The sequence below is a fragment of the Mesocricetus auratus genome, unplaced genomic scaffold (genome assembly GCF_017639785.1).
Source record: "Mesocricetus auratus isolate SY011 unplaced genomic scaffold, BCM_Maur_2.0 Super-Scaffold_100028, whole genome shotgun sequence".
In the NCBI taxonomy this organism is placed as follows: Eukaryota; Metazoa; Chordata; class Mammalia; order Rodentia; family Cricetidae; genus Mesocricetus; species Mesocricetus auratus.
Window position 1 is genome coordinate 2295729 of NW_024429209.1, and position 21400 is coordinate 2317128.

General features: G+C 46.8%; 1 protein-coding gene across 2 annotated transcripts; it reads right to left on the bottom strand.

Annotated features, from left to right (window-relative positions):
- Nucleotides 1-718: 718 nt before the first annotated feature.
- On the bottom strand, nt 719-10013 carry Gdf5 (growth differentiation factor 5). Of its 2 annotated transcripts, XM_040733011.1 has the most exons (3): nt 9905-10013; nt 4076-4929; nt 719-2136 (listed from the first exon to the last, which is right to left on the bottom strand). In XM_040733011.1, the coding sequence occupies exons 2-3, from the start codon at nt 4686-4688 to the stop codon at nt 1262-1264; spliced, it is 1488 nt and encodes a 495-aa protein (XP_040588945.1). In that variant the 5' UTR covers nt 4689-4929; nt 9905-10013; the 3' UTR covers nt 719-1261. The 2 variants fall into 2 exon arrangements, with proteins under 2 accessions (XP_040588945.1, XP_005084683.1); XM_005084626.4 differs by lacking the exon at nt 9905-10013 and having other exon boundaries at nt 4076-5199.
- Nucleotides 10014-21400: the final 11387 nt, after the last annotated feature.

A 21400-nucleotide genomic window follows, 5' to 3' on the forward strand; every position in this document is an offset into this window, starting at 1 on the left:
TGTGGGCCAAGTTCCAAGCAGGACGCACTGTGAGGATGTACCTGGCATTTTCTGTCTGTCTGAGGTCAGCAGGGAGATGGGTGATTAGTGTGTAATTATGTGCTTATATAATATAAGATGTAATGGGACTCCACTTCTGACTCTGAGTGCACAGTGAGGCGCTGTGATCACACGGAACCAGAGGGGTCCCAGGCCAGACCAAGCCGGCTCATGCCAGAACAGTGGTCAATGATAGAAAGAGATACCGCCACAGGGAGGAGGAGACCCTTGGCAGCCCAGATTCCTCAGTGGAAAAAAGTAGAGGGCCCAATCAACTCTGTGATCAGGGACAGAGGGGACCCAGGGTTCAGCAAATGCTGGTGAACGAAGCGGAGATGATCTTAAAGGAAATCAAGCCTCCTCCCCACTCTTAAGGCTTCATTTTGGAGACAGTGACGTTGATTAAGGAATGTAAAACTCTAGCTCTTTGCTAGGCCCCAATGGAGCAGAGGAGCTGGGGACCCTTTGGAAGGATCAGTAATGGGGTTAGAGGTGAGCACTGGCCATGACCAGCTGTACTCTCTGCCTCATTCTGCTTCAGTTCCCAGGAGTGGGGGTGGGGTCCAAGCCTGAGAAACAGTTTATACCTGAGACAACCTACCTTCACCCTCACAGTCAGCAATTCTGTAAGGGCCTGGGGCCCCTGGAGTAAACAAGAAATCCACCACAACTTCAGGCATGAAGATTCAGCTTTTTATCTCATCAATGACATATTTTAGTCTAATAGTCTAATAGGCTCATACTCTACCCAAGTCCTTACCCTTCTCCACCAGCCCGGGCAATGAGCATCTAATCTGCCCTACGAGTGGAAAGCCACCAGGCACAAAGGTGACTCAAAGAGGGAGGTTGCACTGTGGCTGTCCTATGAAGCGCTTAGGATAGCACCAGCTCCCCTGGAGAGTCTGGAGACCCAGGACTCTGCCTAGGAGGCCGGGACAGGAGGGATGGTGCCTGAGTCTCATTCACGATCTCCTTTCCTGGGTCTCAGTCCCACTCATAGTTTGTTCTCTGGGTCTAGCCTGCCACTGCCCGTCAGAGGAGCAGAAGGGCAGGAATCTCCAGATGGGGGGCAGTTAGCCCAGATCACACTCAAAGAGTACATCCACTGAAATTCCCTTTCCCGCAGGCTGTTGGGGTACTTCACAGCCCCTCTGTGATTCCAGGAGCATGTGGAGGGGTTCTCTCTGGATGTGCCACCCTGGAAGACAGAGGGCCAGTGCTGCTACCTGCAGCCACAAGATTCCACGACCATGTCCTCGTACTGTTTATACACCACGTTGTTGGCAGAGTCAATGAAGAGGATGCTAATGGGACTCAGCCGTGTGGGCACACAACAAGTAGGTGGTGTGGATTCAGGGTCCATAGAATTCATCAGGGTCTGGATAACTGCATGGTTTGTGGGCTCCAAGTGGGAGCGCAAGGGGAACTCGCATAGTCCTTCGCAATGAAAGGCTTCATACTCAAGGGGCGCAATGATCCAGTCGTCCCAGCCCATGTCCTTGAAGTTGACATGCAAAGCTTTGCGACTGCAACGAGCCTTGAGGTTCTTGCTCGGTCGCTTGCCCTGGCGATTGGCCAGTGGGGCCCGCCGTTTCCGCCGCTGGCTGAACAGGTATTCATACACAGTCTTGTCATCCTGGCCAGAGCGGGCCTTAATCTCATTAAAGAACAAGTCCCGTTTCTTAGTACGACCAAACACCAGGAATAGGGCCTTCTCATGGACCTGTCGAGCAGCACGTTCAAAGCCCAGGCCACGGAGGTCCACAGCCCGGCCCCGTTCCCAGGCCTCCAGCTCCAGGCACAGCTGCGCTGAGTTCTTAAAATTTCGGAAGAGTTTCCAGATGTCGAACACCTCCCAGCCAGATCCGTCCAGGCCTGGCACGGAGCGCACATCCAGCAAAGCTGCCGGCTGCCGACCGCTGGGGCAGCTGGACAGCTTCAGCTGGGCAACCCGCCCGCTACTGGGGACCGCTGGCTTGGCCGTGTCCAAGGGCTTCTTCCGTAGGATCCGCAATTCAGCCCCCAACAGCCCATCCTTCTCCAGAGCACTGATGTCAAACACGTACCTCTGCTTCCTGACCACAGGGCCTCGGTCATCTGGAGAAAACAGCCGGAAGTCAATTCCTGCCACTTCACCAAGACAGCCTGCCACCTCTGAGCCTCCAGGGAGGACCTAACTCTCTCCTACTCAAAAGAGATTTCTCTGACCTCTTCCCCACTATGGCCGAAGCCAACACCCAAACTACCAAGAGCCCTTTTCCAAATGAAGGTAGGTGTGCCGCTTTGCACGTTCTGAGTTCCCTGTGCTGTTCGTGATATGCATGAGAGCCATCAGCCTTATACCGGTGTGTACCCCATCCATGACCCGGCATTATTATGTCCCACATGTGAGACGGGTGGTATGTGCATTTAAACTACTCTTCCAGAGGAGGAGCCTGCAGCTCAGAGTAAGTCAGGGGGCCCATTCAACGTCATCTAACTAGGGGAAAGTAGAAATAGAACTGTAGCCTAGAACTTCCATACTCCTCTCTGAGCCTCCTCCACCTTAAGGATCTTAGCGTTCTTGTTCCAGGCAAGGCACAGAGTTTGGGAGTAAATTGATGTAGGTAACACAGCAAATTAATAACAAAGCCAACCTGCAACTCAACCTCCCTAGTTCCCAGTCTGACGTTTTTGTGTCCATGAGTGTTTCAGTGTGTGTGTGTGTGTGTGTGTGTGTGCGCGTGCGCGCAACCCCCTTGCAATTAGGTTCACAAGTGAGTATAAAGTAATATGTATGCTACTGGCACATGCAAGTACAGTTGGGCTTCAATGAGTACTTGAAAAATGATGATATATGTGTGTATTCATGTGTGTGATTCATTTACCATGTGTGTAAAATATAAGGCGCTGTGTGTGTGTGTGCATGTGTGAAGTTCAGTGGTTATCTCTGAATCAGCATGCCCTCCTTCCTAAATGCCAATATGCCATTAGGGAATATTCAAATATTGCTCTAGAAGGTAACTAATTAGGCTTTTAAACTCTCCATCTCCCCCTCCCCAAGCTCCCTTAGTGCTGGGGGGACACAAGGACTTATTTTATGAGCCCTAGAGGGGTCACAGCTTTCCTTGACTGGGCAAGCAGCCAGGCCACCTCCCCCACCTCTGCCAGACCTGCTGCCTCTGCCCCTCCCCCGCCCCCTGTCATTCCCCCGACAGACCAGCTCTAATGAGGAGCCTCTCCCTCTCTCTGGCCCCTCCCCCACCCTGCCCCGCCAAAGTCCCAAGACTGAGAACCTGAGACTGTGAACCCCAAGACACCTCAGCAACTGCCAGCGTTCCAGCCAGCTCCGCACCGTGGCGAGCCCGAGGCTCTGAGAAGAGAAGGGATTTGCTGGGAACACACAGCAAGTTGAGAGGGAAAGCTGAGCCAGTAACACTAGGTGGGCAGACCTCCAGAGAAGCGAGGAGACGAGTATTCTCCCAGGTTACTGAGGAGAGTGGCGAGCGGCAGGATAGGAATTCGAAGCACTCAGACTTCACCTAGTCCAGTGCCCATGTAGCATACACACAGGAAAATAGACCCCAGGGAAGAAGGGACTCCTAGGGTCACATTGTGAGTTAGTCCGTAGTTCAACTGGGACTCCAAGATGATATGCTTTTGTTTTCCCACATTCTACCCCTTTGCCCCTTCTCTGAGGTTAGAGTTGGATGCCCACGGGGACCTAAAGTTGCTTTCTCTCTACTATCTGAGGAAAAGCTGGGCGTAGAAACTTGGGCGTTGCAACTCGCACAAAAGTATGACCTAGTAATCAAGAGTGGATCTTGGAGTCCAGCATCCAGATCTTAGCTCCTCTCTGCACTTCAGTGCCCATTCTGCACCTTGCGGGAGTTTAACTTGGTGATACCTAGGCGTTCCTAGTGCTGGACTTGGCATGTGTGAGTTCCAGACTCCCACCCTAGGCTGGCTATACACACTATTCCCCACCTGCGAACTCCAGGACTTTGGAACTCCTGGGTCTGTGCAAATGACCCTCCCCGCCACCCCACCCCCTCACCTTGCCCTTTGTCAATAAAGCTGGTGATGGTGTTGGCCAGGCCAGCCTCCAACTTCACGCTGCTGTTGCGTCCCTTTCTGTCAGCATCGGACAGCGTCCTGTACAGCGAGAGCATGTATTCATGGGGTGTGATGGGGGGTGGGCGGAACGGCTCCTTGGGTTCTTGAGAGGTCCCAGGCTCCCTGGTCTTCTTCAGCAGAAAGGAGCTGGGGGCAGATCCTGCTTTTGAGGATGCTTTGCCCCCAGGAAGCTGTCCTTTTGGGGATACAGTCCGTGCTGCAGCCTGCCTAGTCTGGGGAAGGGGTCCTGGCTTAGTTTCAGGCCCACCGGATCTGGGGGGTATCTTTCTGGGTTCATCCTTCTTGGCCTGTGTCTGCCCAGAGCTTCCCTTTGCCCTGGCATTGGTGGGCCCCCCACCATAGCTATGACCCCCTGGCCTAAAGATGTTCCGGGCCAGGGGTGGCCTCTCCTTGGCCTCTGCTTTGGCCAACCCTGGCCTGGCCCCTGGGGGTCTCTGACCTAAATCGGGGGCACCCAACACAGTGCAGATAAATTCCAGGTTCAGCCAAGCCAGGTGCCAAAGCAAAAAAGTGAGGAGTTTGGGGAGTCTCATCCTCTGGTCAGCCGCTGACTGACACCACAGAGAAAGGCAGCCGCAGCGAAGGTGTCTCTAGCTTGGCAGGAAAAACCATGAAAGGAGTGGGGCTTCAGGAGCAGCGGCGGCAGCGGCAGCACCGGCAGGCAGGGCTTTCTCCTCAGTCTGAGCGCCTTGAAGTCCGCCGGGCGTGTGTCTGTATCCAGTCCCATAGTGGAAATGCTCCCGTGTCCAGACGTGCACCGTCTCCAGTCAGCAGCTGAAAATAACTCGTTCTTGAAAGGAGAAAGCCGACCGCCCCCTTTCTCCCGCACAACTGACTGAGGGCTTGAAGGAGGCTTGTATAAGGCTGAGGGATTTTTCCAAGAAGGAAGAATGGCGTAATGCTGCCTGTGCGCTCCAGTTTTTTTCCCCCTCTAATTTTGAATCCTTTCCAGTGAAAATACTTACACACACACACACACACACACACACACACACACACACACACACACGAACCTGCAGGTGCTCAGAAAAATCTTTTACAAACCTGAACTCAGGAATTGGAAACGGAATTCCAACCCAAACCAATTTAATTACTCTCTGATGTCATGCTGTCTAAATTCATTTAAGTGCGATATATTTATGTGAAAAAATCACCACTGCCCTTTGGAGGCCACGGCTCACAGGGGCTCTTGGCTCAGAGCCCCGCAGCGGGACTCAGGCTTAGGGGGCCTCCCCATCCCAGAGCAGACTTAGGGGTCTTCACCTCCACCTCCTGGAGCAGCCCACCCCACCATCCCAAGCAGAGATGCTGAGGAATGAGTTGCAAAGACCTGCAGGCACTAGGCAAGCAGAGTTAGGTTTTCAGTGAAGTCCTGGGAGTGTTTGTAAAGCAGTTTCAATCCCTCTGTCTAGTCTGGGACCTGGTGTGTGTGTGTGTGTGTGTGTGTGTGTGTGTGTGTGTGTGTGTGTGTGTGTGTGGTGTGTTGGGGGGCAGCACAGATGGCAGCATTTACCCACAGTTTCCTTTACTTTAATAAACTTGTGACCCAGAAACAGAAAAAAAAGGAGTGCCCATTATACTACCCCCACCAAATGCCATTTGCTAAGCACTGTCATCCTGTAGCCCCCTGGCTGCAAACAGGTCCAGAGTGTGTGTGCACTCAGGCAAAGACCGCCAGTTTTCTTAGAAGAAATTGGCTGGCGCCAGAGGTGGCAGCCTCAGCCTAAGACAGCAGCGACCCCTGCAGGAGGCTGAAAGAGAAAGTTCTCATGGACTACTTTTCTAGTAGCTGGTGGAGAAAGCTGGATCCCTGCTCAACTCAAGAGTGCTCCTTTCCTCCCTTTTCTTCTTCTTTAGATAAGGTCTTATGTAACCCAACCTGGCCTCAAGTTCACTATGTACCCAAGGCTAGCCTTGAACTCCTTCCTGATCCTACACCTACCAGACCCTGAGATTGCAGGCATGTGCCACCGCCTAGCTCCAAGGGTCTCCGTAAAATGCCTTGCTAAAGTACTTAGGCACCCTTTCTTTGGAGAACCGTGTTATAGAGCCCTGGGAAACTTACTCGGGGTCATGGAGAAGGGGAGCAGCTTCACATGGAATAGCTTCATGCACTGAGAGTGGTGGCGAGGGGATGAAACCCCAGGCCTCGCTCAAGAATAATAGGCAAACACTGCCACAGAGCTCCACCCCAGTCCAGAGTCTCTTCTTTTCCTTCTCTTGACAGTCTCCCATGGCGAAAGCTGGCCTTGGACTTGCAATGTTAGCTGAGGCTTCCCTGGAAGTCCTGATCCTCCTACATCCACCTCCTTGGATACAGCTTGGGATTATGGAACTGTACCACCTACCCTAGCCTTCCTTATTAATCCTCGACTCATGCAGCTGACCTAACAGATCCATTCACACACTTAAGTTGGTTTCTAGAAACTCTCTGCTGGAGTCTAGGCATGTAACTCAGAAGTCCCGTGCATGGTTAGCATGCACAGAGCCCTCACCAAGACAACCCAAACAAAGTCCTCACTCCGGATAGCTAAGTGGCTGCAAGTCTGTTTTCTTTCTTAAAATATTTACTTTGTTTATGTGTATGTGTGGAAAGAGGATGCCAGAGGAAACGAGAAAAAGGTATTAGGTCCCTTGGAGCTGGAGTGGCAGGCAGCTGTGTGTCACCCTGTCATGGGTGCTGGGAGCAGAATTCTGTCTTTCCCCAAGCAGAAAGTACTCTTTTTCATAACGTTGTTCCTGGTTCACTTACTCAGCCACTCCAGGCTTCACTGATAGCTCCAGGTCTGAAGACTGGACTTCAAAGGACCAAGGCACCACCTGCTTTCTTCAGGGAGACTGGAGGATGGCTTGAAGTCATTACAGTCCCTCAGGTCATCCAGGCCCAGCACTGACCTGCCTTCTTTTACCGTCCTCCTTGTCATCTTCCTCCTACAGTCTATCACTGCCCCGATCCTCCTCACTGTAGCTTTTACCTGCTACAACTCCCTTAGAAATGATTTCCTGGCCTCCAGGATCTCTTTGTCCCTACCCCACCCCCACACCGAGAGCCTACCCACTGAGCAGGAGCTGACCCATGTGCCAGCTGCCACACGACACAAAGCCAACCCCTACTCCCCAGGAAAGACATGAAGCTCCCAAACAACCACCACATGCCTGCTGGGCTTCTTTCTGCTCTCAGAGTTCAAATCCACCCAGCCTCAGCCTCTGCCCCCATCTCCAAGGCAGGTCAGATTTTCCAGCCTGTGTGCTTTTTTCATAGTTTTATTTTAACTGAATTCCTTCTGCCTATCATAATTTATGTACATATCTGTCTATCCCATTAGATTATAACTACACTGTACCATATTTGTCTTTCAATTATTCCCAGGGCTTGGCACAGAGCCCAGCATATAGCAGATTCTCAGTGTGTGTTGTATGAATGACTCTCAAACTGGCCCTTTTAAAGAAACATTATGATTTTCTTTTTTATCATTTCTTTTTAAAAGTTAGAATAAATAATGTGTTTCGCTGTGGTGTTTTCATACACTAATATTATTACATTTTGATCTTATTCTCTCCCCTATCTCCTCCCACAACCCAGAGCCCTTCTTCCATGAAAGTATCCTTTCTGCTTTCCTGTTATATCTCTATATATTTAAATATATAAGTTCTGCATATGAAAGAAATAATTCGATGTTCGTGTCCCTGCCCCCATCTCCATTAGCTTCCTGTTCCCACATCTCCCCATGGGTGCCTTCACCCTCCCAGTAGCCACTGATCCTTCTGCTTCAAGCCATATATAAATCTAGATGCTAATATAAAAGCAGGCATGCTCTATTTGTCTTGCTCAGTCTGAAAAGCCATCGTTTTAAACATACCCTGCCTTTTCTACTGGACTCGAGTCCCTAAAAGGGAGAGGTGCTGTTTTGCTAATTTTCCAAGCTCTATCCTCTGGATAAGCAAAGCTATGAACGAGTCGATGCAGACATCCAATGAGTGATTGATAAGGATGGAGGCTCTGCAGGAAGGCCTGGGTTTGATTCTTGGTGGGTATGCTATTTATACATTGTGTGATCCCAGAGAGCCTTCCAAACACTCTGCAACTCCGAGCAGGGGTAATGACAGCATTGTCATACAAAGAGTTCCTGTGGGTATTCAGTAGAATGAATTATTTTAAAAAACCTGAGGAGATGACTGGAGACATGTCTCAGTGGGTTAAAGGTGACTGCCGCCAAGCCTGACAACCTGAGTTTGATCCCCAGGTCCCACCAAGTAGAAGGAGCAAACAGAGCCAACCTTCACAAGCTGTCCCAGTCCCCATCTCTCTGAACACATGCACACATATACACAAAATAAATACTATGTAATTTTTTAAAACTCTGATAAATGTTAATAAGCGCTATGCCTTCTGAGGACACTGGCCTTTGTCTTCCATTACTTTTAAACCCTTACTTCACAGCCTCGCCCCACTCTGAACAATTTTTGCTGACGATCCTCTCAGCCTCCTTCCCTTGTTTTACAGACAAATAAATTAAAATTTTAATTAAAAATTATTTCTTTGTATTTGAGTGTGTATGTGCGTGTGTATGGTGTCCTTAGTAAGGGCCAGAAGAGGGCATTGAATCCTTTGGAGTTCAATTTGTAGACAGTTAATATGGGTGCTGAGAACTGAACTCAGGTCCAAAAGCAGTAAGTGCTCTTAACGGCTGAACCATCTCTCCAACCCAACTTAGAAACTTATTTATTGTTACTATGTGTATGCATGCATAGGTGCATGTGCCCCAACACACACACACTCACACACTCACACACACACTCACACTCACACACACTCACACACACACACACACACACACACACACACGGAAAGGTCAGAGAGCACCTTTGCAAAGTCTGTTTTCTCCTTCTGCCTTTACTTGGGTCTCTGATTAAATTTAGGTCAAGCTTTTGTGGCAAGCACCTTCAACCCCAAGCTGTCTCACTACTTTTGAAGTTCACTTTCTGCTTTTCTGGGCTTTTTGTTTTGTTTTTGTTTTACAAGACAGGGTTTCTCTGTGTAGCCCTGGCTGTCCTGGAACTCACTTTGTAGACCAGACTGTCCTTTAACTCAGAGATCTACTTGCCTCTGCCTCCAGAGTGCTGAGATTAAAGAAGCATGCCACCACCTGGCGAACTTGAACTCTTGAATCTCCTTCCTCTACTCCCTGCATGGTAGGATTGCCGGTGTATGCTGCCACACCCATCCCTTTCCCAATATTTTTAAAATTACATTTAAAATTTTTTAATTTTTATTTCTCTATTTTCCTCTTTCTTCCTTCCTTTCTTTCTTTCTTTCTTCCTTATTTTTGAGATCATGTCTCACTATGTGGCTCTGGCTGCCCTGGAACTTACTCTGTAGACCAGGCTGGCCTCCAACACACAGAGATCTGCCTGCCTCTGCTTCCTCAGTGCTGGGATCAAGGTCTACCTTAAAACTGTATTTCTACCAAAAAAAAAAAGCAAAACAAACAAACAAACTGTATTTCTGCTTGTATGTAGTGGCACACAGAGGTCAGAGGATACTGGGGGAGCTGGTTCTCTCCTCCCACCACATGGGTCTCCAGGACCAAACTCAGATCATCAGGTTAGAGCTTGGTCTCATCCACTGAGTCATCTCAATGGCCTTCTCAACACGTTATGCCAAGAATCTTGCTCTAGAAAGTAGCCATAAGTGATAAGGTGCTGTGGTAGGGGCATTAGGGAATTTAACTTTCAGCCAAGGACTCACCCAGTGGTCTGGAACTTGGAGGACACAGAGGAGTCTCAGAGAGGAGCTATTGTCTGAGGACCAGGAGACTCGCAGCAGTTGGGTAGCAGCAAGGAAAAAAACTCCAAATCTGGATGGAAGGCCCTCTCCAGGGAGGAGCCCAGAGTTCCTGCCTGGCTCTTACTATAAAGGTGACTAATCACTTTGGTCCCCTCTGGTAATTGCAACCAGATGCTGCTGCTGGCTATGCTTCAGTCCCGACATGTTTAATTACTGGGACACAGAGTCTCTGGGTCCCCTGTGGCTCCCTCCCTCCCCCATTCCTGTCAGCAATATTAATGTCAAACCTAAGGTAGAGGATGGGAGTCTTGGGAAGCCACTGGCATGGAAATAATCTTTACAGGCCCTTCTACTATGTAAAGCCTTTAACTTCTTTAAATATTTCCCCATCCATTATCTCATTGGCACCTCACAAAACATCCTTATAAAGCCAGTAAGCCAAAGTATTACTAGACAAGCAGAGGGTGAACCAAAGAATAATAATCCCTTGTTTTACTCAAGCATTAGGGAGTTTCAAAGACATTTTCATTTTCCTTATGTTCTCTCAGCCTCCTGAGATCTCAAGTCAGACCAACAGAGCACAGTAGCTGAGAGATGGGCTCAGGGATGGAATAGTAGTTTACGTGCCAGCTCTGCCACTTTCCAGTTGACTGGCCTTGTGTATTCACCGTTCGCTTGCTTAATTATTAGCACTAGCTATATAACAATGAACAAGACATCAAAGTCTATGTTCAAATTCTGGTGAAAGAGACAAACAAATACACAATTTGAAGGAATTGTGAGTGCTGTGTAGGAAACAAAACAGTTGATACAGTGTCTGTTCTAGCAAGGAGTGTCTCACTGAAGAGTGGTGTCTTGGCAGAGATGGAGACACAAGGAGGCCTACTGAGGTCTGGGAGATGATCATTCCAGATGGAGTGCCCAGCGTATGCCAAGGCCCCAAGTGAGAAACCAAGGAAAGCTGGTGTTGCTGAAGCAGAAGGAGCCAGGGGGTTGAATCACATGGGAGATCAAGTCAGACATGTCAGAACCATATCAGTGAGGCTTTGTAAGCCATGAACAATGAGTTCAGTTGTATTTGTGGTGCATTGGAGAATCAAGCAGAGAATTTTAGACAGGAGAGATGTCACATAATAACTAATACAAAGCCACCAACCTTCAAATAAACTATGTGATCTCAATTAAATTATTTTTTAGCCTTTTTAAACAGATTTATTTATTGATTTATTTATTCATTATGTATACAGTGTTCTGCCTGCATGCCAGAAGAGGACACCAGATCTCATTATAGATGGTTGTGGGTCACCATGTGGTATAACGCATTCTTCCCGCCAGCCTGGTCCCAGAGCCACGTCAGTTCCAAATGAACATTCAGGACACCATATTAATTATGAAGCTGTTGGCCGTTTTCTCTGGTTTCTTAATGGCTAGCTCTGACTTAATTATTAACCCATAATTACTAATATATATTTTTGTAAGGTCTTATCTTACCGAGGATGCAGCCTTATGTGTCCTCTCTTCCCAGGATCACATGGCAACTCTACTCTTGACTACATTCCCCAGAATCCTCCTCAACTCCTAGTCCCACCTATCTTGCTTCCCTATTGGCCAACAGTGCTTTATTTATCAACCAATCAGACAAACATATACACAGAAGGACTTCCCCCATCAATGTGGATGCTGGGAATTGAACTCAGGACATCTGGAAGAGTGGCCAGTGCTCTTAACCTCTGAGCCATCTCTGTAGCCCTCAATTAAATAATTTGATCTTGCTGTACCTCAGTTTAATAATACTATATGACAAAATAATAATAATAAAATTGTTTTGGGGCTGGAGAAATGGCTCAGTGGTGAAGAATGAGTTCTGTGCTTCCAATGGACCTAAGTTTAGTTCCCAGCAACCACATGGGGTGGCTCACAAGTACCTATAACTCCAGCTCCAGAGTTTCTGACACCCTCTTCTTGACTCCTTAGGCACATGCATTTAAACATAGACACACACACATATACACATAATTATAAATAAAATAAATATTTTGAAAAGTGAAGTGTGACTGAACATGTGGCCCACACCTTTAATCCCAGCACTCAGGAGGCAGAGGCAGGTGGATCTCAGAGTTCAAGGCCAGCACGGTCTACAAAGCGAGTACCAGAACAGCCAGAACTACACAGAGAAACCCTGTCTCAAAAACAAAAGCAATATAGAAGAAGTAAGGAAGGAAGGAAGGAAGGGAGGGAGGGAGGGAGGGAGGGAGGGAGGGAGGGAGGAAGGGAGGAAGAAAGGAAGCAAGGAAGAAAAAAGAAAAAAGCGTGGTGTGGTGTGTGGTATGGAAGTGCATGTCTGCAACATCAGCACTTACATTACCATTGGGCAGAATCTGGGCCAAGTGCTTTTAGGTTCTTGACTGTGTGTGTGTGTGTGTGTGTGTGTGTGTGTGTGTGTGTGTGTGTGTGTGTGTGTGTGTGTAGCTCTGGCTGACTGGAGCTCAGGTTGTAGACCAGGCTGGCTTTGAACTCATAGAGATCTGCCTACCTCTGACTCCTAAGTGCTGGGATTAAAGGCATGCACCACCACCACCTGGATTATGGAAGCATTTTCTTAATTGAGGTTCCCTCCTCTCAGAGAACTTTAGCTTGTGTCAATTTTACATAAAATTGTCCCGCACAATCCCCATCACCACATAAATTGGTATGGTGGCACTTGGGAGCTGAAAGCCAGAGGATCAGGGTCATCTTTAGAGTCTCTCTATGTAGTCCTGGCTGGTCTGGAGCTTGCTATATAGACCAGGCTGGCCTCAAATTTCTAGTGATTTGTCTGCCTCTGCCTCCTGAGTGCTGGGATTAAAGGTGTGTGCCACGAACGCCAGGCGATTCTTGACCTCTTATTTAAGGGACTGAGATAAAGGCTCACACCAACTGCAAAAGCAGCAAGGAAACTCTCCAAAGCAGAGCAATAGAATAGGTCAGATGTCAACAGTGTAGTTGGGGGCCACTGAGATGGTTTAGAGCCTGGTAAAAGTGCTTGCTGTGCAGGCCTGATGACTTGAGTTTGATCCCCCAAGCCTGCATAAAACTGATTCCAACAAATTGTTACCTGTCCTCCATATGGGCAGAATAACACTTGAGACCCCCCCATCATAACCATTGCATGCATAAATTATTCAAAGTCCATGCATAGTAAACTCTATGTAAGTCCTTGTCTCAAAAAAGAAAGAAGGAGCTGGGCAGAAACCCTGTCTCTAACATTAAAAAAAAAAAAGAAGCCGGGCGTTGGTGGCGCACGCCTTTAATCCCAGCACTTGGGAGGCAGAGACAGGCGGATCACTGTGAGTTCGAGACCAGCCTGGTTTACCGAGTGAGTTCCAGGACAGGCTCCAAAACAATACACAGAAACCCTGTCTCGAAAAACCAAAAAAAAAAAAAAAAAAAAAAAGAAGGAAAAAAAGAGAGAAATAAGAGGACCAAGGGAGATAGCTCAGTGATTAAAGACACTCACTGCTGCTCTTCCAGAGGCTAAGAACACTAACTGCTCTTTCAGAGGACCTGAGTTCTGTTCCTAGCAAGGCTATCCAGGTGCTGTCCAACCTCATGTTAACTACTTCTTGAATCTGGTGCTTTCTTCTGGCTTCTAAGGGCACTGCATGTAGCCAGTACAGTACATAGACATGCGTGTGTGTGTGTGTGTGTGCGTGCGTGTGTACACACACACACACACACAAGAAAAAGAAACAAAAAAAATCATATTATCTGCCATAGTTGTGTGAGGCAAGAGGAGCCCAAGCTGGATTGAGTCTATATAGTTGACACAGTGTTTTAAAAAAAATCTACCCCCCCCACACACATGCTCTTACCTTAGAGGTAACAGTTAGGGACCTGGAAACTTTCTTGCCATGTGCTTTGTTTGAGAAAGGATATTGTGTATTCCAGGTGCAAAGTCTCAGTTGGTCTTGACCAGTTTATCATTCTGCCCTTATTGCTGGAATTACAGGTCCATACTAATATATTCAGCTTCTCGACATTTGGGGGACAGTGGAGACAGGGTTTCTCTGTGTAGCTTTGGAGCCTGTCCTGGAACAGGCTTTGTAGACCAGGCTGGCTTTGAACTCACAGAGATCCGCCTGCCTCTGCCTCCCGAGTGCTGGAATTAAAGGCGTGCGCCGCCACCACCACGCTGCTTACTCCTTGCCATTCTTAAGCTCAGAAACCTCAGATTCTTGTTTGATAATCCATTCTTACCTTCCACTCCTACATCTTCCTTCCATTCTCACCTTCCTCCATCTAATTTCTGAAAGTCCTCAGGTCTGGGACACAAGCAGAACACTGAGGCAGACTGTCTTTTGGTAGTAAGAAATTTAATAGAAGAGTTATCAGCATCATGGACAGATAGGTAGCGGTATAGCAGGGGCTCTAAGGAAAGCTCAGGCACACTCTGCAGAGTGGGGTGTCCCTTCTCATGGGCCTCAGAGGAAAGGAGAAGGTTTCATAGCAGGAGCTCTCAGCTGGGGTGTCTGTGATTCCTAGGTGGCATGGGAGAGAAGGGATGTGTTACTCTGAGGAGACAGGGAAGTGAAGAGGACGTCTAGTTGAGGTGTACCCATTATATAGGTCAGGGTATGCGTCACCACTGGTAGCCCTGGCAGTCAGCTCTGTAAACCTCCTTGGTGTGGGGATGAGGCTCCTGGAATCACGGCACCTGGTGAGTCTGTTTTTAGACTCCCAGGCTCTCCAGCAGGGATCGCAGAGCCAACCATGAGGATGGAGACAGCGAGAGCACAACTAGAGCACTGTATATCTGGGACTCTAATGATTCCGTCTCCCAAATGGGGGATGGTGATGCAAGCCTGTAACCCCAGCACTGAGGAAGCTGAGGCAGGAGGATCGTAAGTTCAAGGTCGTCTTGGACTACATCCTAAGACTGTCTTAAAAAATGGACCAGTGAGACGGTTCAGTGTGTAAAAGTGCATGCCACTTAGCATGATGACTTAAATTCAATCCTTGGAACCCACAAAAAGTTTAATGCCGTGCCTAGAATATGTAATCCCAGCACTCCTGTGGAAAGATAGGAGGAGACAGGAGAATCACTGACAAGCTCCCAGTCAGCTAGCATACAATACCGGAGCTGCAGAAACACTGGAGACTCTGTCTCAGCAAAAAGAGCAAGAGAATGGCCTCCAGAAAAGTTGTGCTCTGGCCTCCAAATGATCACCACATTATGCATATGCTTCCACTCCTGCACACATGTGCACAAATAAAATAATTTAAAAATATACAAGCAAGTAAACTCTACCTGCCACATTACATATAGGAACACCAGTAGTGGGTCTGGAGAGATGGCTCAGAGGTTAAGAGCACTGCTGCTCTTCCAGAGATCCTGAGGTCCCAGCAACCACATGGTGGCTCACAACCATCTATAATGAGATCTGGTGCCCTTTTCTGGACTGCAGGCATATGTGCAAACCGAACACTGTATACATTAATTAAAACAAAACAAAAACACCAAGAACCCTAGTAGTATCAATAAGATGGCTCACAGGTAAGGGCACTTGCTAAGCCGGACAATTTGAGTTCAATTCTTGGACCCACATGAAAGGAAAGAACTAACACCTAGTAAATAAATAAATAAACAAATAAATAAATAACCAAACATAAAGCAAAACAAACTCCAAGCCCCAAGAACCCCAGTTGATATGTAGTGGATAAGAAGTTTAAGAACTTTATTAGTTGGGCAGTGGTGGCATACTCCTTTAATCCCAGCACTGGGAAGGCAGAGGCAGAGGCAGATGACTTCCCAAGAGTTAGACTCGGTCTGGTCTATAAAGTGAGTTCCAGGACAATCAGGGCTATACAGAGAAACCCTGTCTCAAAAAACAAACAAACCAAAAAGCAAAAAACAAAACAGAAAGAAATAGCATAGCACCTCATCTTGAAACTTCACATACATAATTTACAAAAAAAAAGGAAACTTGAACAATAAGCAAAGCTGGTACAGGGGCACCATTGGACTTACACAGAAGGCGATTTCCCAGACATTCAACTTAGGGTGTAAAAGAAGATGTGCAGTTTGCCTGAGGGGACTGGGGTCAGTTCTCCTTTAACTCATCCATTTCTCTCTCTCCTCTCCTCTCCTTCCTCTTCCCCAGTTTGGCTACTGAGACTCTATGTCCACTTTAATTTTCCCCTTACAGGCCTTTGTCCCTCCAAACCATAAACACCATTTGTTGCCCCAAATATCCCTTGCACTGTGTAGGAAGCCAAAAGGCTCATGTAACCACTGTGTGCCAAGACTATCTCTAGGGGACAATGTCACCCACTTTTCCCCATCAGGAACCCTACTTTCTGCTTTGGCCCAGGTAGTTCCCAGAGGTACCACTTTATATTTTCATAGAATTTCCAACAGGTTGTTAACACATTGTGTTATTATCTGATAGTAGAATATAGCAACTGTCCAATAAATGCTTGCTGGATAAGTGGATAAATTAGTAAGGACATAAATGACTCCCCCTTTACAAAGGTCAATGATTATTGTTTGGTATTGATTTCCTACTTTATTGACCCTTTTATTAGTATATTTGGTAACCTGAAACCTATATCCACTCCCTAAAGTATGCAGGCAGCTTGCTGATGGATTTTCTGCTTTAATTTTTGGTTTTTGAGACAGTGTCTCATGTAGTCCAGGTTGATTGTGAAACTCTTTTTGCAGTTGAGAATAACTTTGAACTTCTGATAATCTTTCCTCCACCTCTCAGATGCCAGGGTTACAGGCCTGTCCACCATGCCTAGTTCTATCAGACCCAGAGCTTCACAACTGCTAGGTAAACCCATTAAACTGAACCACACTCTCAGCCCCTGCTGATGGATTTTTATCTCAGTAACTTTTCTAAACCTGAGGACAACTTGACTTATCCAGTTCAATGGATACCTATTAAACACATGTCAGACTACTTGAGAAACACTCAGAATATCTCACTCTCATAAGTTCATGAAGCTTAAATTTCATATGGGGAAAACATGAAAATGGTAAGTCAGCAAATAAAAAGTAGACTGGCTGTAAAGGAGACAGAAAAGCATGATGGGAAAACATAGGTCAAGTCTCACTCTTATTTTTATTAGGGCTGGTGTGTGGGGGTGTACATGCCTTGGCATATGTGCAGAGGTCAGAAGGCAACTTTCTGGAGTCAGTCCCCTCTTCTACTATAGGCTCCTGGGATCTGACACAGCTGTTCAGGCTTGCACTTTTACCCATCTCAGCCGTTTGAGCTTCACTGTAGCAAGCATGTGAGGGAACCTTTAGAGACTGAGATGACCTCATGGAGCTCCCCTTTAATCCTAGCACTCAGGAGGCAGCACAGAGGAAGGTGAGTCTCTGTGAGTTCAAGGCCAGCCTGGTCTACAGAGCAAGTTCCAGGACAGCCTCTAAAACAGTACAGAGAAAAGAAACCCTGTCTTGAAAAACCAAAAATAAATAAATAAACAAACAAACAAATAAATTAATTAATTAATACCAGTTAAGCTAACAGCTGAGAGGAAGGTAAGAGAAGAGGAGAGTAGTGGTTTAGGTAGAGGGTAAACATGTAAAAAGGCCCAGAGACAGAAAAGATCAGTGATGTCTAACATATAGGTTGGTTTGTTTTCCTTTGTTCCAAACACAGTAATGGAGTTTGGTTTGGTTTGGTTTTAGCTTTTTGTTTTTGTTTTTTGTTATTGTTGTTTTGTTTTGTTTGTTTGTTTTTCAAGACAGGGTTTCTCTGTGTAGCTTTGGAGCCTGTCCTGGAACTCGTTCTGTAGACTAGGCTGGCCTTAAGCTCACAAGAGATCCACCTGCCTCTGCCCTCTGAGTGCTGGGATGAAAGGTGTTCACCACCACTGGTTAGCAACAGAGAACATTCTTGCACAGGATTTGGGGTTGTTTTCCTGGACTGAGTGCTCACCATGGATTCTTTGCAGCTCTTTCTGTAGAGTCTGGAGATGTTTCTTCTTCCTGCTCTAGATAGCTTGTTTTTCAGAACTACTTGCTTTTCTGATACTCCACCACACCCCTCAAAATAACCATTTAAGGGCCTGCAAAATAGCTCAGCAGGTAAAAGGCATTTACCACAGAGTCCAACGACCCCAGCTTGCTCTCTGGAACCCACAGAGCGAAAGGAGAGAACTGACTCCTGCAATGTCTTCTCTGGCTTCACATGTGTGCATTCACACAAGTACACATAAAAAATTTAAATTTAATGCAATAAATCAGGGCTGAGATGAGCAGTGTAGGAACACACCTTTAATCCCAGTACTCAGGAGGCAGAGGCAGGTGGTTCCCAGAGTTCGATGCTAACTACAGGGTGAATTCCAGGACACCCAGGGATACACAGAAAAACCCTGTCTTGAAAAAACAAAGTTTCTTATAGAAAAGCTCTGAATGGAGGGCTCAAAGGGTAAGAATGCTTGCTCCCAAACATGAACCTTAGTTCAGATCAAATCACATAAAAACCTGTGAGGAGCTTTAAAAAGTGTTCCGTTCTCAGATTCCCTTTGTGTCTTAACTCTTTCTCCCCACCCCTCTCTCTTGGTTTTTCCAGACAGGGTTTCTCTGTATAGTCTGGCTGTCCTGTAACTCTCACTCTGTAGAACAGGCTGGCCTAGAACGCAGAGATCCTCCTGCCTCTGCCTCTCCAGTGCTGGGATTAAGCATGTGCCACCACCACACAGCCAACTGGTTCTCTTGTGTACACACAACTTGTACAACTTATACATTGATTCACTCAACATTTTCTGGGTATCTGTTTGTTTCAGCCCCTGTGTCCTCAAGGAGCTCAGTCTCGTGTAGTGCTCTTAGGGCAAAATCATCTTGGTATTTGAAATAATGAGATTCCTGGCTTCACGCTTGGTGTACTGAGTCTTCAGGGATGGACTCTAAGTGGACACTTAAAAGTTCCATTTCTGGCCAGGCACTGGTGGTGCACACCTTTACTCTCAGCACTTGGGAGTCACTGACAGGTGGATCTCTGTGAGATCAAGGCCAGCCTGGTCTACAGAGCTAGTTCCTGCCAGGCAGGGCTACACAAAGGAACCCTGTCTCAGAGACCACTTCATAAATAGAACACCAGTAGCACAGGCTCTGAGAGCAACAATTAATAAATTGGACCTCCTGAAACTGAGAAGCTTTTGTAAAGCAAAGAACACAGTCAACAAGACAAATTGCTCGCTACATAATGGGAAAAGATCTTTACCAACCCTACATCTGACACAGGGCTGATCTCCAAAATATACAAAGAACTCAAGGAACTAGAAATCAAACTACCAAATAATCCAATTAAAAAATGGGGTACAGATCTAAACAGAGAATTCTCAACAGAACAATCTCAAATGGCAGAAAGACACTTAAGGAAATGCTCAACATCCTTAATCACCAGGGAAATGCAAATCAAAACAACTTTGAAATAACATTTTACACAGATAAGAATGGCTAAAATCAAAAATACCAATGACAGCTTATGCTGGAGTGGATATGGAGAAAGGGGAACACTCCTCCATTGCTGATGGAGCGCAAACTTGTACAGCTGCTGTGGAAATCAGTATGGCGATTTCTCAGAAAATTAGGGATCAACCTACCTCAAGACTCTGCAATACCACTGTTTGGAATATACCAAAAGAAGTTACATTCACACCACAAGGACATTTGCTCAACTATGTTCATAGCAAGATTATTTGTAATAGGCAGATCTTGGAAACAGCCTAGATGCCCCTCAACTGAAGAATAGATAAAGAAAATGTGTTACATTTACACAATGGAGTACTTACTACTCAGCAATAAGAAACAATGACATCCTAAAATTCACAGGTAAATGGACAGAACTAGAAAAAAACATCCTAAGTGAAGTAACCCAAAGACAGAAAGACAAATATAGTTTGTACTTTATGTCTGGATAGCAGACATAAAGCAAAAGATACCCAACCTACAATTCACAGCCCCAGAGAAGCTTGAGCCCTCTTCCAGAAACAGATGGAAGCAGATGCAGAAATTCACAACTAACCAATGGGCGAAACTCCTGGAGTACAACTGAAGTGAGGAAGGAGCAAAAATATAAACAAAGGAGTCAAGACCATGATCGGGAAACCCACAGAATCAGCTGACCTGAGCTAGTGAGAGATCATTGACTCAGGTCTGACAAATGGGGTGTGGGGACACCAGACCTTGAGCAGAGACCCACTTCCCCTTAGGCCTGGGAGTAGGCAGCTGTAAGACAATGTTTACTAAAAACATGTTTACTAAAAACAATACAATGCCAGGGGCAATAAGTTCCTGAAAAGGGCTGGCCCACGGGAACCACCCTGACCTCGACCTTGTCCCCTTGTCCAAAGACTAACCGCCTCTTCTGACACACCCAAATCAGTTTCTGGTGTCAGAGGAGAACCAGCCAGGGTAGAGGAGAGAGCAGAAGCTTCTCTGGAAGGAGCCCTTCTTAGGAAGTTTTCTTGAACCTTTTTGGGGCCTGCTTAAAATTTTCTTAACATCATTGAACGAGTCTCTGTGTTGTCAATCCCCGACACCCTCCGCACGCAATGGGGAACCTGCATAAGACCAAACTAGACTCCCTTAATATAGGTGACAATGGTGTGACTGGGACAATATATGAGGCAGTGGGTCCAAGACCTAACACTAATGCACAGACTGACTTAGTGGAGCCCATTCTATATGGAGAGACACCTTGCCCAGCCTAGACACAGGGGTGTGAGGGTGGAGAGGCACCTTGGTCCTGCCTCAAGGAGATGATGGGACAGACTTAGTAGACTTCCTAGTGGAGGCCTTACCCTCTCTGTGGAGCAGATGGGGGCGGGGCAGCAGGAGGAGAGGAGGGAGAACTGGGAATGCAATGTAATGTAATGTAAAAAATAAATTAATAAGAAAAACAACAAAAAAGAAACCCTGTCTCAAACAAACAAACCCAAAATCCATTTTTATTGTTGTTTTGTTGTTGTTTGTTTGTCCTCTGTCTTTACTAAAACTAGAGATAACCAGGAATTAGACAAATGGATTTTCAACGCTAAGAAATTGCGTTAATAACGTATGTGCAATATATTATGAAAATAGCTCCCCTTTTACAATGGAAAGTAGTCGTATAGAGGTAGTCATAACTGGACAAACTGTAGCCCTCCTGGTATTTAAACCATTCCAGCAAAGCAATACCGTGTAAAGGCTTGTGGAATACTAAGTATCCCAAACGACACTAAGTTGTTTGCGGATGTTGTGTTGCCTGAGGCTGCGTGGAGGATCCGGAAACATGGAAAGTTGAGACTATGAAGTAGTTGCTCGCCCAGATTTAATCGCTACTAGACCCTCTCCGCTTTGTTGGCGCAACATTGCGCAGGTGCACCTAGCCCTTGGTTTTACGCGTGCGCGTTATTTAATTCTGAAGCCACAGGCGGAAGATGGCGAGCGAGTGTTTGTTCTCCCCCTCAGAAAGTTCAGTG

Coding starts and splice junctions, on each gene's coding strand:
- Gdf5 (XM_040733011.1), bottom strand. CDS start 4,688: ATGAGACTCCCCAAACTCCTCACTTTTTTGCTTTGGCACCTGGCTTGG. Junction 2,137..4,075: donor CTTTATTGACAAAGGGCAAG/GTGAGGGGGTGG, acceptor TGTTTTCTCCAG/ATGACCGAGGCCCTGTGGTC.